The sequence below is a fragment of the Zonotrichia albicollis genome, chromosome 26 (genome assembly GCF_047830755.1).
Source record: "Zonotrichia albicollis isolate bZonAlb1 chromosome 26, bZonAlb1.hap1, whole genome shotgun sequence".
Lineage (NCBI taxonomy): Eukaryota > Metazoa > Chordata > Aves > Passeriformes > Passerellidae > Zonotrichia > Zonotrichia albicollis.
The window spans coordinates 6,820,920-6,841,576 of NC_133844.1; the positions used below are offsets into that span (position 1 = coordinate 6,820,920).

A 20,657-nucleotide genomic window follows, 5' to 3' on the forward strand; every position below is an offset into this window, starting at 1 on the left:
ATGGGCACGGTTCACAGGGAGGGACCAGGGACAGGGACCAAGGGACAGGGAAGAGGGATAAGGAATACAGGCAGGGGTAACAGGGAGGGACCAGGGGCAGGGACCGAGGGAAGGGAACACGGGTAGGGGTCACAGGGAGGGACCACGGGCAGAGAGCAGGGGCAGGGAGCAGGGGAAGGGAACACAGGGAGGGACCAGGGGCAGGGAACAGGGACAGAGACCAAGGGTAGGGAGCAGGGGCAGTGGTCACAGGCAGGGATAACAGGCAAAGGTCGCGGGCAGGGATCGCGGGGCTGCGGGCGGGGATCGGAGCCGGGACTCAGGCAGCAGCCCCAGCGGGCACTGCGGGCAGGCACTGCGGGCACAGATTGCGGGCAATCCCCGCTCCGCCCCGGCCGTGACGGCGAGGGCGGGCCGCGGGCAGCGCCGCCTCGGGCTGGGCGGGCACCGCGGCCGGAGCGGAGCCTGCGCTGCCGCCCGGGCCGGGCCGGGCCGCTGGGGCCGCAGCAGCCGCGGGGGCACCGGGGCCGCTCGGGGCCGTTCGGGGCCGGTTCCCGCGGAGCCCCCGGTGGTGGCGGCGGGAGCGGGCGGCGCTCCCGGCTCGGCCGCAGCAGCCCCATGGCGGCGCAGGAGCCGCCGCGGCCGCCCCCGGGCAGCGCCGAGCCGCTGGAGCCGGAGCCCGGCGGGCGCTACGAGGCCGTGGTACCGCACTGGTTCTACTGCAAGGTCACGGACACGCGGGAGCGCTGGGTGCCGTTCAGCGCGCAGGACTCGGAGCGCCTGGAGGCGGCGCACGGCGCAGGTACGGCCGGGGCGGCGGGCGGGGGTCTCGGGTTGCCCCCGGGCACGGCTCCCACCGCCCTCCGGTTCGCCATCCCCCTCTTGGAGCACCCTAAAGAATGGGCCTGCTGAGCTTGTGTTTGCGATTCTTCCCGTGGCTTCCACCTGCGATGCTAAATTCCCTCGAGGAATTCTAAATTCTGGCTTTTTTGGCCATGTGCCTGCCCCCAATAACGGAGAGTATGCATCAAAATGGTCTGACCCCATTCAAGTGATGCTGCTCTGAATTATATATAATCACACTGCTGAGCATCCTCTGGTGAGGCCGGGAGAACGCTGCCAGGATGGCAGGAATTCCTCTGGGGATTCCTCTGTGCCTGCTGTGGCAGCGAGGATTGGAGGTGAGCCCCAAGTCCTTGTGTGCCAAATGTCACCATCTGTGCCACCTGCTGCTGCTGCCACGGGCACAGCTCCGATTGCCCAAGGATTGGCTCGCCCAGGAAGTTTCGGATTAGAGGCTGTGCTGCTCATCCCCAGTGCTGCTGCCTGCCACAGGGTCCACCGGCAGCCCCAAAAGGCAGCAAAATTCATAATTTGAGGTCTGTAGAGAGTTCTCTGTTTTGGACAGAGACAGGAGACCCTGGTGCAGCCCCACTGTTACACAATGCCCTTCCCAGGGCCTCCCAGTTTCACTTTTACCCTCCAGGCCAGGCAGGGAGAGGCCACGTAAGCGTGTGCCCGAACTGGAGAGAAGGACAGGGCAGGGGAATGTTTTCATCTTACCTCCTGGAGCATTGTCCTGGATGTTGTTTGCTCTGTTGCTGCTAAAACCCTGCCTGCTCCCTGGGATTCCAGTGCTAATCCAGCCTCAGAAATGATGGGAATTGGCTCTGCTTGGCATCCTTGGAGCAGGAAAACCCTCCTGGAGTGCTGTGCCCCCTGTGCCATCATCCCCCTGGTGTCACCAAGGCATGCTTGTATTTCCAACCATATTTAACCTCATTAAAAGAGGGGAGAAACCATCTTCTCCATAAAATCCCACCAGATTTCCCTCTGGGGGAAATCTGAATTGGGGCATCTCACCCCGACAGTGAGTTTGGTGGTGGTGCTGTGGTGGCTCTGAGCTGCCCAAGGGGGTGAGCTTGCTATTTGAGGCCTGTGAGGGTTGACTGCAGGTTCTGTTCCCCAGGGAAGGAGCAGGCTGGCGTGGTGGTGCCCACCTCGGGGGGCAGGTACGACGTGCACCTGCGGGAGCGGCGGCGCGTGGCCGTGTACTGGGAGGAGGAGGCGGCCGAGGTGCGGCGCTGCACCTGGTTCTACAAGGGGGACAAGGACAACAAATTCATTCCCTACTCTGAGGCCTTCAGTGAGGAGCTGGAGGTAAGCAAACCCTTCCTCTGCTGGTTTCCACCCCAGTTTCTCCTGGGCACACAGTGCCTCTGATGTCCCAAACCCCGTATGAGGCCGCTGGGGACATGAACTCCAAAGAGGCTTTAGCAGGAATTCCTGCAGCAGATTGATGTGACTGTGAGCTCTGCTGTGAACTCCCCTTCCCCTGCCCTCAGTGCATCCTTCCAGCACACCTGGAAATGCCAGGCTTTCCTTCGAGATGGTGCAAATTCCACCTGAAAGTGCCAGGCTGTCCTTTGGGATGGTGCAAATTCCGCCTCACCTGAAAGTGCCAGGCTGTCCTTTGGGATGGTGCAAATTCCGCCTCACCTGAAAGTACCAGGCTTTCCTTTGGCATGGTGCAAATTCCACCTCACCTGAAAGTGCCATGCTCTCCTTTGGCATCATGCAAATTCCACCTGAAAGTGCCAGGCTTTCTTTGGCATGATGCAAATGCAGAAATATGTAGGCAGAGGTATAAAAATACCCATCTTGGCAATAATCTCCATTCTGATGTACCAAAACCAGTTCTAAGGGGAGGGGGAGGTCTGATGCTGCTGCTGTCAAAGTGAGGAGCTCTTAAACATCCTCAGCATGTGATCCTGGGATGACCCTGCTGCTCCTCCAGCTGATTTCTCTGCTTCTTTTGCAGAGTATTGATAAGAGGTTCTGAAAATTGGGTGGGGAGTGTCCCAGGAGGGTGAACACTGATGGGCAAGCTTCCAGCTGACTCACAGTGGGTGTTCCCTTCTGCAGGAAGCTTACATGATTGCCGTGACCCTGGGGGAGTGGAAGAAGAAGCTGGAGTCCCCCAACAGAGAAGTCATCATCCTGCACAACCCAAAGGTGAGCAGGGCCTGGTGAGGACATCCCCTTGGGCCTCTTGGTGCTGCTCCCTTCAAATGAGCTTGTCCCAAAGGCATTCCACTCACCTGTGCCAACAGCTGAGCCTGCCACCAGCCCCACATTCCTTTCCAACACCTCTGTGGGCAGAGCACGCTCTGGTACCAGCCCGTGTCAGCCACAGCTGCTGCCGCTGCCCTGCTCTGGGTCACTGACAGGCTCTTCTTGTTCCCAAGCTGATGGTTCACTACCACCCCGTGGCCAGCTCTGATGACTGGGTCTCCACCCCCACGGAGCAAGGCCGGCCCCGCACTGTGAAGAGAGGAGTGGAGAACATTGCTGTGGAGATCCCCAATGGTGAGCCCCTGTTCCCATCCCAAACCCTGGGTGAGGGTGTCCACAGGGGTCTCAGAGTGAGGGAGGAGAGAGGATCTGACACCATGATTCAGAAGGCTTGATTTATTAATTTATTATATATATTATAGATTTTATTTATATTATTATATAATTATAATAATATATAATATATAATACATAATACATAATATATAATATATAATATGTAATATATTATATATTACACATTATATATTATACATTATATTTATATCTAATATCTAATCTCTAATATATATTATATATATAATACATAATATATAATATTTATATATTATATATTATATATTATATATTATATATTATATATTATATATATTATATATTATATTTAAACGATACTAAAAGAATAGAAGAAAGGATTTCATCAGAAGGCTGGCTAAGAATAGAAAAGGAATGAATGATAGCAAAAGCTTCTGTCTCGGACAGAGAGTCCAAGCCAGCTGACTGTGATTTGCCATTAATTAGAAATAACTCTATGAGACCAATCACAGATCTACCTGTTGCATTCCACAACAATAGATAATCAATGTTTGATTTTGTTCCTGAGGCCTCCCAGCTTCTCAAGAAGAAAAAATCTTAAAGAAAAGATTTTTCATAAAAGATGTCTGTGCCAACCCCGAGTGGTGTTTTCCACCCTGCTCACAAAGACTGGAGGAAGCTCCCGTGATCCTTTAAGTCAAGTGCACGTCAAAACATTTTGTGCCAAAAGGATCCAAATGGTTTCAGAAACCTCCCCAGCCCCTGCAGAGCTGCAGATCCAGAGCTGCTGGGAGCTCTGCAGTGCCTGAGGTGACCCCTGAGGTCTCAGTTTGTACAGGAGGGGAGTTCCTTTCCCTGCTAGGGACACAGTGCTTTGTCACTCACCTTCGTGCTGGTGACTCTCTGGGGCACGTGCTGTCCCCAGCTCTGTCCCCTCCCAGCTGCCCTGAGCTGCCAGTGGTGCTCAGCCCTTGTCCTCATGAGGACACCAGGCAGTTGCTCCATTTTCCATGGGTGCCTGCCCTCATATGCAAACTAAGGTGTGTGGGAAGCAGGGAACAAGCCCTGACTCCACCCAGGCCCCACCTGGGAGATGCAGCTCCCGTGGGGCTCCTCAGAGTGGGGTGGGCATGGGGCAGCTGCACTGAGCCCTCCTGGTCCTGCAATTCTGCACTGAGACCTCCTGATGCTGAAATTCAGCACTGAGACCTCCTGGTCCTCAATTCAGCACTGAGACCTCTTGATGCTGAAATTCAGCACTGAGACCTCCTGATCTTCCAATTCTGAAAACCTCCTGATGCTGAAATTCAGCACTGAGACCTCCTGATCTTCCAATTCTGCACTGAGGCCTCCAGATCCTCAATTCTGCACTGAGGCCTCCTGATGCTGAAATTCAGCACTGACACCTCCTGATGCTGCAGTTCCCTGTGCTGGGCACTGGGGATGAGCCACCACCCCTTCCTCTGCTGTCCTGTTGGTCCAGATCCATCCCAGGGCAGCAGAGCTGAGCAACCCCAGCAGCCTTGAGGTGTAAATGCAGGCACTGAGGAGGGTTTTCATGGGCCCAGGTGAGGGTGGGAGGCCCCAGCCCTGCCCAGGGCTGTCTCCAGCAGTTCTGCTCAGCTGCCATGCCCTGAGCTGCCCTCCCCTCCCCAGGAGAGCCGCTGCAGATCGATCACCTGGTGTTCGTGGTGCACGGCATCGGCCCCGCCTGCGACATCCGATTCCGCAGCATCGTGCAGTGCGGTAGGGCTGAGATGGGGGGAAATCTGGGAGGGGAATTTGAGAGGGGAGCATGGGGGAAGGAACCTGGGAGAGGAACCTGGGAGGGGAATCTGTCAAGGGAACGTGGGAGAGGAACATGGGAGAGGAATCTGGGATGGCAACCTGGAAAGGGAACCTGGGAGGGCAAACTGGAAGGGGAATCTGGAAGGAGAACTTGGGGGGAAACTTGGGAGGGGAACCTGGGAGAGGAACCCGCTGGGGAACCTGAGAGGGGAACCTGGGGGGAAAACTTTGAGGAGAACCTGGGAGAGGAACCTGGCAGGGGAACGTGGGATGGCAACCTGGCAGGGAAGCTGGGGGGGAACCTGGGAGAGGAACCTGGGAAGGGAAACTGGGAGGGCAACCTAGGATAGCAACCTGGGATGGGAAACTGGGAGGGAAAACTGGGAGAAGAACCTGAGGGGGGAACCTGGGGGGGAAACCTGGGAGAGCAGCCTGGGAGGGCAAACTGGAAGGGGCATCTGGAAGGAAAACTTGGGAGGGGAACCTGGGAAAGGGACCTGGGAGAGGAATCTGGCGGGGAATCTTGGGGGGAACCTGGGGGGAAAACCTGGGAGAGGAAGAGGAACCTGGGGGAGAAACGTGGGAGAGAAATCTGGGAGGGGAACCTGAGTGGACAACCTGGGAGGGCAACCTGGCAGGGGAACCTATAGGAGAACATGGCAGGGGAACCTGGGAGAGGAACCTGGAAGGGGAACCTCACCCTGGGGCTGCCACGCTGCCTCAAACCACCCTGACCCTGGCAGGCTGACTGTGGGCAGTGTGAGCAGAACACTCCCTGACCACCAAATCCACCTCTTGAAAGGGTTTAGGCAGCTGCTGCTCCTCGGTTTTGCTTCAGAGCAGAAGCAGATTTATTTTTCATAAATTTCTATAAGTTTCTTATCCTGCCCCTGTGAAGGAGGTGCAGATGGGGCAGCGAAATCCAGCAAGCACACGTGGCAGGGCACGGAGCCTCCCCTGATCTGTAGTTAAAGATTCAGGGACTTAGGGGAGCAGCAGCAGCTTAAAGACCCCACTGGGATTTCCCCTTAATGATCTTTCATGGTATTAAGCGTGGTTGGTGGCACGGGCTGGCCCCAGAGCCTGGTGCATCTCGCTGAGAGCTGTTGTGTTTCACAGTGAATGATTTCAGGAACGTGTCCCTCAGCATGCTGCAGTCCCACTTCAGGAAGGCCCAGGAGCAGCAGCAGGTGGGCAGGGTGGAGTTCCTGCCTGTGAACTGGCACAGCTCCCTGCACTCCACTGGCGTGGATGTGTGAGTATCCTGCAGCCCCTGCCCTGGAAAATCCACTTCTTCTGGTGGAAAAGCTGGGAGATTTTAGGGTAGGAGAGAGCAGGGACCCCCAGAGCCCTCCCCACTGCCATTCTGCAGCTCCCATCACATCCTCAGAACAGAAGTTTTTGCCTTCCCTGGCTGCTCTCTGGAGGGAGTGGAGATATAATCAAATATGGCAACCAACAAGACTCTCTGGTTCCCTAACAACTTTTTCTTTTTCTCTTTTGTTGTTTTATTTTTGGTTTTGTTTCCATTCATCATTGCAAATAGTTTATTTGTGTTATTTCCTCGAAATAAGCATATTTTTTTCTTTTATTCATCTCCAGAGCTATCACATACTAAATCAATATTGAGTATTAAGGTGTTAGATGAGAAAATTCTCTTGTAGGCTTCAGTATGAGATTTGTGTAACCTACAGAATTCTTCATGTACTTGGAGATTGTTTTTAGCCTTCCTATTTCATTTGACTACTTACATCAAACAAAAATGAAGCTTACAGTGATCTCAAATTGAAAATTTGAACCTTGCCATCGTGCTGCACATTGCTGAAGCCTCTGAGAGCTGAGTGCCCCAGCAAGGGCAGAGAGCAGGGCAGGCTCTTTATTCTGGGAGTGTAATAGCACAGGCTGTGCTTTGCCTTCTGAGGGTCTGGATTACAACACACCCCGCTGAAAACTGTGCCAATCCTCATCAGAACTCCTATTTTGCTGTAGAAGCAGGGTGGGGCTCAGTGGTTTCCCCACGTGCAGCCCCTCTGTCCTCTCCCCGCAGCGACCTGGAGCGGATCACGCTGCCCAGCATCAACCGCCTGCGTCACTTCATCAACGACACCATCCTGGACGTGTTCTTCTACAACAGCTCCACCTATTGCCAGACCATCGTGGACACGGTGGCCTCGGAGATGAACCGCCTGCACCGGCTCTTCCTGCAGAGGAACCCGCGCTTCAAGGGCGGCGTGTCCATCGCGGGGCACAGCCTGGGTGAGAGCCGTGCTGGGGCAGGGTGGGCACGGCCGAGCTGGGAGGGGCTGGGAGGGACACCAGCCATGAAACCAGGGTGTTCCAAGCCCTGTCCCAGCTTCCAGAGGTGTGGCAGCCACAGATTCTCTGGGCAGCCTGTGCTGGTGCTTCACCACTGAGTAGTAATTCTTCCATTTCCAAAAAGAGGTGGCTCGGGTTCTTCCCCTCCAGTTGCTGATCTCTGCCCATGCCTGGTTTCTAGAGTCACTCATTTTGTTAGAAGGGACACCAGCCATGAAATCAGGCTGCTCCAAGCCCTATCTCAGCTTCTAGAGGTGTGGCAGCCACAGTTTCTCTGGGCAGCCTGTGCCAGTGCTTTACCGAGTAATAATTCCTTCACTCAGTAATAATTTCTTCCTGACATTTAATCCAGCCTGTCCTCTACCACTCTGAAGCCATTGTCCCTTGTTCTGTCCCTTTTCCTGTCACTGTCTGCCTGTAAAAAGGCCCAGAGTGCAGCTCTTCCATCCCAAAAGAGGATTTTCCCTCTTTCCCTGGTGGCCCAGGCTCTTCCCCTGCCGGTGCTGATGCTCTGCCCCTGCCTGCTTTCTAGGGTCACTCATTTTGTTTGATCTCCTGACGAACCAGAAGGCTGATCCCGAGGAGAAGGAGCACTGTGTGCAGGTAGGGGAGGCCACTGCCCCCTCCTGCAGCTGCATGGGGATGGGGCACAGGAGCAAAGAGGTGAGCACAAAGTGTGATCCCTCCTGGATCTGTTCATAGGGGTCCAGGACAACCTCAAGCACGGGGGGTATTGAGGAGGTAAAAGAAATCCTGAAGAAGCTGGAGCTGTCTGAGTACTGTGATGTTTTTGAGAAGGAGAAAATGGACAGGCAAGCACTGGTGAGAAGCTCATCTGTTTTTGTGGCTCTTGTGTCTCTGCTTTTCTTCATCATCATCCCAGCTGTGCACATCTCCTGGTACTGAGTCACACATGAACCATTGTAATGGTGTTCACAGGGGTCTCAGGCTGAGGGAAGAGATGAGGATCTGACTTCATATTTCAGAAGGCTGATTTATTATTTTATGATATATATATTACACTAAAACTATTCTAAAGGAATAGAAGAAAGGATTTCTTCAAAAGGCTAGGTAAGAATAGAATAGGAAGGGATGATAACAAAGGTTTGTGGCTCGGACTCTGTCTGAGCCAGCTCACTTTGATTGGCCTTTAATTAGAAACAACCACATGAGACCAATCCCAGATGCACCTGTTGCATTCCACAGCAGCAGATAACCAATGTTTACATTTTGTTCCTGAGGCCTCTCAGCTTATCAAGAGGAAAAATCCTGAGGAAAGGATTTTCCATAAAAGATGTCTGTGACAAACCATCTCTGAGGTTCACACAGTCCCATAGAACAGACTCCTCACCATCCCTCTGCTCCTGGACTAACACCAGCCTTGCTTATTTTCCAGCTCTTGTGCACAGAGAACAACCTGAAAGAAATGGGAATTCCCTTAGGGCCCAGAATGAAAATACTCCATTACATCAGCTCTGAGACAGGGATGAAGGTTTGTTCTCCACATGGTTTGTGCTCATCCTGTCCCACCCCACCCCGCTGCACCCCTCTGACACCAGGACCCTTTTGTGCTGCTGCAGGGTCGGAGCTCAGCAGCTCCTGGGCACAGTGAAGGTGGGGCTGAGCCAGGGTCCCCATCCCAGCTTGGGGACAGCTCTGAGGATGGCAGGAGCTGCCAGTACCGGGACGTTGGCCTGGGACAGGTACAACAGCTCTGGCTGCACCCCAAACCCTTGTGACACAGCACAGGGATTGTCTGATGAACAAATCTGAACATCCCCCATTCCAGGTGTCAGCAAACTACCCCCAGCTGAACTACAAGCCCAGCATCTTCTTTGCCTTTGGCTCTCCCATCGGGATGTTCCTCACGGTGCGGGGAGTGAAGCGCATCGACCCCAACTACAGCCTGCCCACCTGCAAGGGCTTCTTCAACATCTTCCACCCCGTAGGTATAAGAGCCAGAGCTGTGTCCTGTGTGACACACAGGTGGAGCACGAGCCCTGGCCGCTGTCACTGTCCCCCTCTCGTGTGCAGTTTGACCCCGTGGCGTATCGGATCGAGCCCATGATCGTCCCGGAGCTGGAGTTCGAGCCCATGCTGCTGCCCCACCACAAGGGCAGGAAGAGGATGCACCTGGGTAAGGCACAGGCAGCCCCTTTCCCCCGGGCTGGGGTCACTGCTGCAGCCCCCAGCCCCACAGCCAGCCCCCTCCTGCCTTGCAGAGCTGAAGGAAGGGCTGACCCGCATGAGCGTGGATCTGAAGAACAACCTGCTGGGCTCCCTGAGGGTGGCCTGGCAGTCCTTCACCCGCTCCCCCGTGCTTGCCCTGGAGGCTGGGAGTGCTGAGGCTGAGGCAGAGGCAGAGGCTGGCACTGAGAAGCAGCCAGGTTGGTGCTGGGGGCATGGGGGAGCCAGGGGTGCAGCCGTGGGAGCTGTGCCCAAAGGTGGGCACAGGTGATGGGCAGGGTGGCTGTGGCACTCCAGGCACCTGCATCTCCCTGAATGCTGTGGCCTTCCCCTCTTAGCACCTGATGAAGGGGTTTTCTGGGGGGAGTCTCAGCACACCACACCACGTTTTAAGCCCACTCCCCTCCTCTGGCAGCACTTCAGCTGCCTCTCCCCTGAGTGAGGGAGGGCACGGCCCTGCTGTTGTATTGCCACGGCTGCTGGTGGCCTGGGGCTGAGCCAGCTGCTCCTCCTCCCTGCAGACACAAGGGCAGAGGAGCCCCCAGCAGCAGTGAAGGAGGAGACCCCTCCCATCAACGTGGGGAGGCTCAACGGGGGGAACCGCATCGACTACGTGCTGCAGGAGAAGCCCATAGAGAGCTTCAACGAGTATCTGTTTGCACTCCAGGGGCATCTCTGCTACTGGTGAGTGTCCGTGCAATGCTCAGGACTTGAGATTTACCTGTGGTGAAGCAGAATGGCATCAGTTTCAGAGGCAGTGTAGTGAGAAAAGCCTCAGGTGGTTGAGGGAGCAAGATTTTGTCCTGTCTGTGACACACAGAGGGTGGGCATGGACAGAGGGAGGAGATTTGTGCTTCTCCTGGTGCTGCCCCAGCTATCACAGAGTGCAGGGAACCATTCCCTCCTGATTCCCTTTCCTCCCCTGCAGGGAGTCAGAGGACACCGTGCTGCTGGTTCTGAAGGAGATCTACCAGACACAAGGCATCACACTGGACCAGCCTTTACCAGGGAGCCAGTGACCCACCTGTGCTCTTCTGGCTGTAAGTCACCTCTGCCTAAACCCCTTCTGGATTTCCCAGGACACCTCAGAGGAGATCTGCTTGGTTTAGGGGAGAATTATCCATTATCTAAGGCAGGGAACGTGTGTCAGCTTTCTTCTTTTGCTGTCAGCACCTTTGGCTTCTTCCCTCTTCCCTCCATGATCAGACAAGAGGAGAGGAGCAGGGAGGCTCCAGGGGCTGGATTCTGACTGCAGCTATTGCTGTGTTCTCCTTTTGCTCTCTCAGGTTCAATCCCACAGAGCACTCACCAGGAAAGTCCAGATCTCATCTCTGCCTTCCTCTCTCCTCTGCTGCCGTGTCCTGCATGCTGCTTCCTGGAGACAGGATGGATTTTCCTCCATTTTGGCTAGGGCTAGGGGGAAAAACCATCAAGGAAAAACCACTTCAGCTCCAACACACACACACACACACCACCTGTACAGTGACTCCCTGTGGCAATGTGTGCTTTCAGCCTGCACCCTGTGAGCCCCCACACCAGCAGACGAGCTGTCCAGGCTCAGAGCCCACACCTGGCTCTGTGAGGACACTCACAGCCTGGGACTTGAGGAGAAAAAGCCTTAAACACAGCGTGGGAAGAGCTGCAGCAGCCTTGGAGCAAGGGAGATTGCTGAGTGCTAACACAAAAACACAAAACCCCCCTAGCAGGGCACAGGAGGTGAAACCCAGGGCACAGAGAGCTGCTGAGCCATGGGGGCTGGCCAGCATCATCCCTGCACTGCTGCTGCATCCCTGGGCACCCCTGCTGCATCTCTGGGCACCCCTGCACTGCAGCCAGGCAGGGCTGCCCCTAAAGCACCCTGTGAGAGTGGCATGCTTGTGCTCCTCCCTGCTGTGGGGTGCTGCTGGGGACAGCTCTGCACCCCAAACCCACCCCAACCCAGCCCATTCTGAACACCCAGACCCTCCCCATGGCCCTGGCCCAGCCAGTGCTGCTGGGGACAGCTCTGCACCCCAAACCCAACCCACCCAGACCCTCCCCAGTGCTGCTGGGGACAGCTCAGCACCCAAACCCAGCCCATCCTGAACACCCAGACCCTCCCCAGTGCTGCTGGGGACAGCTCAGCACCAAAACCCACCCCAACCCAACCCATCCTGAACACCCAGAGCCTCCCCACAGCCCTGACCCAGCCAGTGCCCTGCTGTCCCTGCTCCAAGGAAAGCTTCCCCCCCAGCTGGCAGTGCCAGCCCTCTGAGCCCTGCAGGGACACAGAGCAGTGTGAGCAGCAGCTGAGCACGGAGATCTGTGCCCTCTCCACGCTCCCATCTTGGTTTAGCTTTAAATGTCCAAAATGCAGCCAGCAAGGTGGAACCCAGATGCAGCAGGGTGTGGGCACTGCAGGAATGACCCCAGCTCTGTGGGCAGCTCAGTGTGCACTGCCTTGAAGCTCTTTTTTGAGGGGCAGGGCTGGAGAACCTCTGTGATGCTTCCCTGGGGCTCCAGTGCTGGGTGAGGTGTTGCTGTGCAGCCTTTGGAGCGCCAAACCACTTTTCCCTCCTGCTGACTTTTGCCCTGCATGGGGTAAGGAGCCTTTTTTCCCCCCACAGAGCCTGTTGGTTTGTTTTTCCTCCATTGTCTGTTATTTGCACTATTGGAAGGGTTTTGTTTGCAGCCTCCATCCCTCCTCCCCTCCCAAGGAACAGAAGCTGTTCTGTACCTGACTGCAGGAACAGCCAGGCTGCTTGGTCAGCACCTGACTGGCTGAAATCTCATGGGAGCAGGAAAAGGGACAGTCTTAACATGGGACACTAATGATCAGCTTTTTAAGTTATGCACTTTGTTAAAAAAAAAGGAAGTTAAATACATTTTAAATGTTATTTAATGTCTTTTCCAGTAAAAGCCAAAATAAATAAGTAGGTGACTGTGGTGTGTGCATGTCTGGGGGGAGAGGGAAGGGCTGGAAAAGTCAGATGTGGAGTTCTGGGGGAAAGTGAAGCTATTTCTGTGATTCTACTGAAGCTGCAGAGTTACAGAGGGTGCAAGCTGCAGCTGATGGGTTGGTGTTTCATTGCTGACTCACCTGCCTTGCTCTGCTGCAGCCTCACCTGTGCTGTTTGCATGAACACACACCTGAAATCTGTCTTGGAAGGGACCAGGGACAAACAGCTGCTCCCAGAGGAGCTTTGATCCCTGGATCTCAGCAGCACTCAGCCCTTCCTTGTGTGAGACACACCAGGGAAATGAGGGATGCTTCCAAACACCATTATTTCATTTTTTGCTGTCATTTCCTTGAAACTACTAAAGCTTCAAGAAAAGAGCACCCATCAGAAACCCCTGCAAGCACCAGAGGAAATGGTTTATAAAGCAACAACCCAAACCTTGAAATGAAAGTTTTAGTACCACGGGTCATTACAAAAATTAAACTCCTTTATTTGGGACATTAGAAAAACTCAAAGTTGGCAGGTCCTGCACTTCATTTCCCAGGAGAAGGGCTGGGACAGCTCAGCTGGGCTGCAGAGAGGTGGCCAATGGTGCTTCCTGGGCTGGATACAAGAACTTCCACCAGACTGGGCACACTGGGCTGGGCCATTTTCCCAGTTGTGTTCAGGACCTTCACACCCAACTGTCTCTGTGCAGGTTGGCACCTTGAGTGCCCCCCTCATTTCACAGTGGGCCTGAAGAAGGGGTGGCCTAAAAATCCAATGAAATGCAGCAACACAAGGGCCAGGGCAGGGAACTCACCAGCTCAGCAGGGAACACCTGCCCAGGGCTTCATCCTCACTTCTCCTGAGCAGCCTCCCCCCAGCCTCACCCTGCCCTGGCATCCAGGGAGAGGCAGGACAGAGCCTGGCACTAAATGTTCATGTGGAAGCTGGGAGATGGAGGCTTCTCCTCGTGCCCTGGCAGCGCTTTGGGCTTGGCCAGAGATGGTTTGTGGCACGTGGTGTCTGTCAGGGGAGGGTAGTACTGCCTGTAGCACAGGTATGCCAGCAGCAAACCCATCACTGAGCCAGCCAACACATCTGTGGGTGAGACCAGAGCAAAGTTAACGGCCCTTCACCCTCCCAAGCCTTGTGAGCAATTCCTCATGATCAGTTCCTCAGCAGCAGCATTTCTGCTAGATCCACAACCTGATTTAGCTGCAAACTCAAGCTTGGTGTGGATTTCAAAACCATTTCCCTGCAGGTGGCAGCAAAATTGCCACTGGAGGAGTGAAAAAACAAACCCCAAGTTGCTGCTGGGGGGTCTGAACATTTCTGTGGCACCAAACCCCCTGTGCCTGCTCAGGGCACCTGCTGAGCCCATCCAGAAACCCTCACCCACCTTCCCAGTGGTGTTTGTAGTCGCAGGTGCGGGACACGGCGATGAGGGTGGCGAGGAAGAGGGGCAGGAGGAAGGCACAGAAGCGCAGGGCCCGGCCCCCCCGGCCTGGTACGAAGCTGTGCAGCTTCCCTGCCAGGTAGAAGGCAGAGAAGGCAAGGCCAGCAAAGGCAACTGGAAGAGAACAGAACAATGTTGGGTCAGAATAGCTCCAAGTTTTGCTGTCAGACCCTGACCCACTGCAGTGGAAGGGCTGTGAGTGGTGTCTGTCTGTCCCTGTGAGTGGTGTCTGTCTGTCCTGTGAGCCAAGGGAAAACCAGCTGGGAGTGTGCTGGGGAAGATGGAACAGGAAAGCCTTATCAATATGATTGCCTGGCAAAATATTTTGAGAATATAGAAGCTACAAGTGAGATTGAAATGAAAGCAAGCTTTGAGATCCCTCAGTTACTGAACAACTGGAAAACAATGGTGGGCCTGGCTGAAGGTGATCCCCTTTTGATGGAACAACACCCTCTGCTTGCAGACAGCTCCAAGGGTCAGAGCAGACCCTACAGCTTGGCAGAAGGGGCCCAAAGAGGAGTTTTTAGGGTTTAAAATGTAACAGAGTATGGCAATGTAATGATTCTTATGGGCTGCATGTAAATGCTGTAGGATTTGTATCTTGTACTAGATTGGTTAGTGAGAATCAGAATATTCAACACAGAAGATTTATTGTATTGGAACGGGAACTTCACCCTCTTACCCCTTTTACTCTCTCATCCTCTCTCTCTTTCTCACCCTCTCTCCCCCTCTCTTCTCTCAGGCCTGCTCCAGCTGTGCCTGGCAGCTCCCAGCAGGGCCCTTTGCAATAAACCCCAAATTCCACGACCTGGCTTCAGAGATCTCTCATCTCCATCCATCCCCACCCTCCTACCCCCATCAATCCTGCAGCAGTGATGGATCCAAGAAGCTGCTCCCTGGCACACATCCCTCCTCCTGGGTTGCAGACAGCTTTGGACTGCATTTCTCACCCCAGTGCTTTGCAGAGGGAAACCTGAATCCCTCTCAGAGCTCAGCCAATGTGACCGTGTTCGCAGGAGTCTTAGGATGAGGGAAGAGATGAGGATCTGACTCCATGCTTCAGAAGACTTGGTTTATTATTTTATTATATATATTATATTAAAACTATATCAAAAGAATAGAAGAAAGGATTTAATCAGAAGGCTAGCTAAGAATAGAATAAGAAGGAATGATAACAAAGGCTTGTGGCTCGGACAGAAAGTCTGAGCTAGGTGGACTGTGATTGGCCATTAATTATAAACAACCACATGAGACCAATCCCAGATGCACCTGTTGCATTCCACAGCAGCAGCTAACATTGTTTACATTTTGTTCCTGAGGCTTCTCAGGAGGAAAAACCCTAAGGAAAGGATTTTTCGGAGAATATCATAACTACAAGCCAAAGCTGTGGGGTGCAGGACAACAAACCCAAGCTGCCCAGAGCTGAGCAGGAAGGGGACAGACCCTGGGTGGCACTAACAGGACGGGACAGACCCTGGGTGGCACTCACAGGAAGGGGACAGACCCTGGGTGGCACTCACAGGACGGGACAGACCCTGGGTGGCACTCACAGGAAGGGGACAGACCCTGGGTGGCACTCACAGGACGGGACAGACCCTGGGTGGCACTCACAGGAAGGGGACAGACCCTGGGTGGCACTCACAGGACGGAACAGACCCTGGGTGGCACTCACAGGAATGGGACAGACCCTGGGTGGCACTCACAGGACGGAACAGACCCTGGGTGGCACTCACAGGATGGGACAGACCCTGGGTGGCACTCACAGGAAAGGGACAGACCCTGGGTGGCACTCACAGGAAGGGGACAGACCCTGGGTGGCACTCACAGGACGGGACAGACCCTGGGTGGCACTCACAGGAAGGGGACAGACCCTGGGTGGCACTCACAGGATGGGACAGACCCTGGGTGGCACTCACAGGAAGGGGACAGACCCTGGGTGGCACTCACAGGACGCGTGGCCGCTGGGGAAGCTCTTCCTGCCCTCGCTCACCCTGCGGGCGTCCCCCGTGCACAGCAGCTCCGCGTTGGCGCGGCCGTCGGGGAAGCAGCGGTGGAAGAAGTCAGGTCGTGGCCTGGGACAGGGAAATGCAGCTCAGGGCCCTCCTGTGTGGGCACTCCCTGCACCCAGGGAGCAGCCTGTGCCAATGCCATCCTCCCCAGCCTGTGCCCAAGTGAGCCCATCTGAGTGACGGCTCAGCTCCTCAGTGTTGGAGCAGTGTGAGTTCCTGCTGGCATAGTCCAGGGTAAGGAAGCAAAAAGGATTTTTGCATAAGATCCACAGATGTTTTATGTGTGGATATTATGCAAATAATACCCACAGTGAGATGTTCAGGTCCCAGCACCCACACACACACAAAGCACCCTGCAGCTTTCTCCCTACAGGGGCCTGGGGCTGTCCCTGCTCTCACAAAGGTGAGGGCTGATCAGGGAATAGGGGACACAGGAACAGACATAGGAACAGGGGAAGGAGCCAATGGGGTCTAAGAGCTTTTTGAGGGAAGCTTCTTGTGTCTCCCTAGACCAAGGAATGCCCCCCACCTCAGAGTCCCCACACAGTGTTTTTTTCTATTTCTAAATTGTCTTTGCAGCTAGAAAAAACCCACATTCTTTCCAGGCTGAGCATGTCCAAGTTCAGCTCCTGGCCCTGATGTGGCTATCACAGAATCTCAGAATGATGAGGTTGGAAGAGACCTCTGAGATCATCCAGTCCAACCTGTGCCCTGACACCTCACCCAGACCATAGCACCCAGTGCCATGTCCAGGCTTTTTATAAACACATCCAGAGATGGTGATTCCACCACCTCCCTGGGAAGAGCATTCCAGTGCTTTATTATTCTTTTGGTGAAAAATTTCTTCCTAATATCCAACCTATACCTTCCCTGATGTAGCTGGAGACTGTGACCTCTGGTTCTGTCAGCGCTGCCCGGTGGAAGAGACCCATAGGTTGGATATTAGGAAGAAATTTTTCACCAAAAGAATAATAAAGCACTGCAATGCTCTTCCCAGATAAGGTGGTACAATCACCACCTCTGGATGTGTTTAAAAAAAGCCTGGACATGGCACTGGGTGCTATGGTCTGGGTGAGGTGACAGGGCACAGGCTGGACTCAATGATCTTAGAGGCCTCTTCCAACCTCATCATTCTGTGATTCTGTGATTCCTTCCCTGCTGTAGCTTGAGGCTGCATCCTCTGGTTGTGTCAGAGACCGACCCCATCTGTCTCCAAGCTCCCTTCAGGAAGTTGCAGAGAGCAATAAGGGCACCTCTGAGCTTCCTCCTCTCCAGGATAAACAACCCCAGCTCCTTCCAAGGTTCCCACAGCAGAGCTGCCTCCCCCACAGCGCTGGGAAGCAGCCAGTCCTCACCTCCCCACCACGAGCTTCAGGGCGTTTGTGAAAACCCCGTTCAGGGCAAGAGCAAGGCTGGCGGCTGGGAGAGAGCAGAAGGGTCACATCAGCGTTGTCCCCACCTGGGAGTGCAGCCTGTTCACGCACGGGCAGGGCTCAGGCTGCCTTTCCCTGAACAAGGAGGAGCTCACCAAGGCAGGCTTCCCTCGTGTCCTCGTGGTCAGCGCCCATGCACAGCCTTGCCAGGAGGATGAGCAACAAGGGAGACAGAAATGCGATGAACTGCACGACACAGGGAGAATTTTAGGTCAGTAAAGCAGGTTTAAGTTCTCACTAGAGCACAAGAGCACTTACTCAAGACACTGAGTGCACTCCCTTCCCCAAAGCCCAGCAGCAATCTGTCCTCAGCAATCAGAACACAACCCCTCCAGCTGGATTTGCAGCAGGCCCTGATGAACCCAGCGTGTCCTTTGGTTCTCAGACAGCTCTTCTGGCAGAGTGCTGCTCTGGCTGCTTGCTGGGGGTGTCCCCAGGCACAGCACCTCAGCTCTGCCCTCCCTGCAAGCCCCAGCATTAGCGCTCAGTCAGCAGCACCCTCGCTCTGTCAGCAAAACCTCGGCAGCTGCTGATTCAGAGCAGGCAGTTCTCATCATCCCCGTCTCTGCCCTGGGGGACTGCACCCCGGGACATCCTCAGCACTGCCAGGCTCCCATGGAGTCTGTTCCCACCTGGCACATGTCCTGCTTTACACGTTTACACTGCCTGTTCCAAATGCTACCCCAAGGTTTTGTCCTTATGTTTAGTGACCCCCTCTTGCAGGAAACCCCACCTGGATTTACCAAAAGCCCTTCACCTCACACCAGTGACAAATCAATCCCTCTGACACACTGCTCTCTCCTAGAACTCCAACACAGACTTAGTCAAACTCTTCTAAACAAGCCTAGAGCCATTGGGAAAACATTTGACAATAAAATGATGATAAATCCCTGCTATAAATAGCTGCTTGCAAGGAAAACATGCCCTGATAGCAAGAGCTGTGCTATCTTCCACACACCCGCTAAGTGAGACGTGGAGTGGATTATGGACAGCAGTGCAAAGTCCTGATCAGTTTATGAACTTCAAATCCCAACAGCAACGGATGGTAAAGCCTCAAAATATGACAAAAATCACTGTGTGTTCGGCCTGGTTGGTGTTAATCTCACAGAATGGGTAGAAAGGGATCACTGGGGACCATCCTGCTCAGGGTCCTCAGAGCACATCACCCAGGACTGTGTCCAGGTGGATTAGGAGTATCTCCAGCTAAGGAGACTCCCACTGTCTGGACAGCCTGTGTCACTGCTCAGTCACCCACACAGCAAAGTTCCTCCTCCTGTTCAGGTGGAAATGCTCCAGCTTGAGCCTCCCGCCCCACTGAGCAGAGCTCGGCTCCATCCATCCTCACAGCCCCTCCCCGCAGCCATTTATCCACATGGATGCGATATCCTGCACTTTCTGCAACGTGCACTAGGAGCTGCAGGTACAAGCTTGTATTGCAGTACAAGCTTTTAGCCAGCAGCTTTGTTTTAAAAGGAGAGCTGGCAATTCGAGAATAAATCCAAGTAAATGCAGGAAACACCGGCACAGGCTGCCCGGAGAAGCTGTGGATGCCCCATCCCCGGAACTATTCACAGATTATGTGGGCTCGGTCTGCTGGGAGGGGGAGGGAGGGACAACACGATCCTTTATGCTCCCTTCCGACTCAAACCACGTTAAGAACCCGCTAAACTCACAAACATGAAGACCGTGGGGACGTGATCCGCTTCCACGTAGGGATGTTTGTAGAGCCACATCTCCTCGGGCTGCAGCACGCGCTGGAAGGGCGGCAGGAACTCCATGATCCTGCAAGGAGACGGGAGAATGAGCGGCGGGGAAGGGCTGGGAAGGGCTGGGCAGGGCCGGCCGGGGGTCCCGCACCCACCCGAAGGTGGCGAGGAGCAGCACCCGCAGGCCGGCATCGAGAGCCAGCTCCGATCTCCGCATGGCCACGGCCCGGCTCGGAGCGGAGCGCAGCGAGTCCCGTTATCCCTCCCCGCGTCCCGCCCCGCCCCGTAGACGGAACTGAGTCATCTCATCATTGGAACATTCAGAACGATTTATTGAAGTCAACCTCAAGCAAAAAAAAAAAAAAAGAAAAAAAAAAGAGAAAAAAAAGAGAAAAAATAGTTTTCAGATCAGTGGAATGTCATTAAAAATTTTTCCTTACGGAAAAGTAAAAGAAAAAAAAAAAGAAAATAAACCAAAAAAACAAACCAAAACTCACATCTGAATTCCAGAGTATTTGTAAAATAAAAAAAAAAAAAAAAAAAGGCAACATCTCAGTAAATAGAATGTACAAAAATTATATGTTCTACCATCACACACAGTCAGTAAGAAGCTAAAATATTACAGGCAAGTCTCGATACGCTCTACCTAAGAGGACAGGAGCTATCTATGTACAGGGAACCAGCTTTACAGGCTTCACACTATGCAAGAGGACAGAGGCCAACACAAACCCCCCAAAATATTGGATATCTCAAAGTCTATGCGGCAACATCAAGTCATGATACAGTAATGCCCCGTGGAATCAGACACTCCTCGTAGTGCCAGGGCTGAATCTGCGTCCAAAAACTCTTCCAAACCAACTCCGGTGAATATCGACGCTTCGCTATTAAAGACTCGAGTGATTTCCTTAAAATAACATTTCACAGAATCTACAAAGTTTGTTACAGATAAACAAAGTCTACAGAAAGAACGACTCTACAAAGGTCCATCTTACAGAGCACGTGGGGATGGAGACGGATCCGCGGGGATCTGCGTTGTGCAACATCACTGGTGAGGAAACAGACGGGCTGGGGTCCTCAGAGCACCCCAAATGCAACCCCCAACCCCTGGCTCAGATGGGACAGGATCACCCTGGGGGCTTGGTGGAAAAGTGACACCAAAATGAGATACAGATCCACCTGGAACAGGGAGTGAGTGTAGGGGTTTGTCTGGTCTGGTTATGACCCAAAAGCGAGAGAGAACTGCAAGGTGGGACCCCAGGCAAGAACCCACTGAACTTACAAACACTGGCATCTCCAGAGGCAGCTGAGATCTCCAGAGGGACCCCAGGCAGCTGGCACCTCCAGAGGAACCCATGCAGATGGCATCTCAGAGGGACCCCCATGAAGCTGGCACCTCCAGATCCCCCTAGAGGGACCCCCACAGCTGCCTGGCCCTGGAGCTGGTGGTG

At 54.1% G+C, this 20,657-nt stretch overlaps 2 protein-coding genes across 2 annotated transcripts; one reads left to right on the top strand and one right to left on the bottom strand.

Annotated features, from left to right (window-relative positions):
* Window positions 1–304: 304 nt before the first annotated feature.
* On the top strand, window positions 305–12,602 carry DDHD2 (DDHD domain containing 2). The gene is made up of 17 exons (XM_074559199.1): window positions 305–802; window positions 1,970–2,160; window positions 2,926–3,015; window positions 3,249–3,369; window positions 5,047–5,136; window positions 6,298–6,433; window positions 7,226–7,434; window positions 8,027–8,097; window positions 8,197–8,316; window positions 8,891–8,986; window positions 9,075–9,197; window positions 9,284–9,439; window positions 9,529–9,631; window positions 9,717–9,881; window positions 10,203–10,365; window positions 10,610–10,721; window positions 10,968–12,602. The coding sequence occupies exons 1-16, from the start codon at window positions 619–621 to the stop codon at window positions 10,698–10,700; spliced, it is 2,109 nt and encodes a 702-aa protein (XP_074415300.1). The 5' UTR covers window positions 305–618; the 3' UTR covers window positions 10,701–10,721; window positions 10,968–12,602.
* Window positions 12,288–19,520, bottom strand: PLPP5 (phospholipid phosphatase 5). Its single transcript, XM_074559200.1, has 7 exons — window positions 19,365–19,520; window positions 19,177–19,285; window positions 17,599–17,689; window positions 17,426–17,489; window positions 16,009–16,133; window positions 14,005–14,175; window positions 12,288–13,703 (listed from the first exon to the last, which is right to left on the bottom strand). The coding sequence occupies exons 1-7, from the start codon at window positions 19,424–19,426 to the stop codon at window positions 13,534–13,536; spliced, it is 792 nt and encodes a 263-aa protein (XP_074415301.1). The 5' UTR covers window positions 19,427–19,520; the 3' UTR covers window positions 12,288–13,533.
* Between the last annotated feature and the right edge of the window lie 1,137 nt (window positions 19,521–20,657).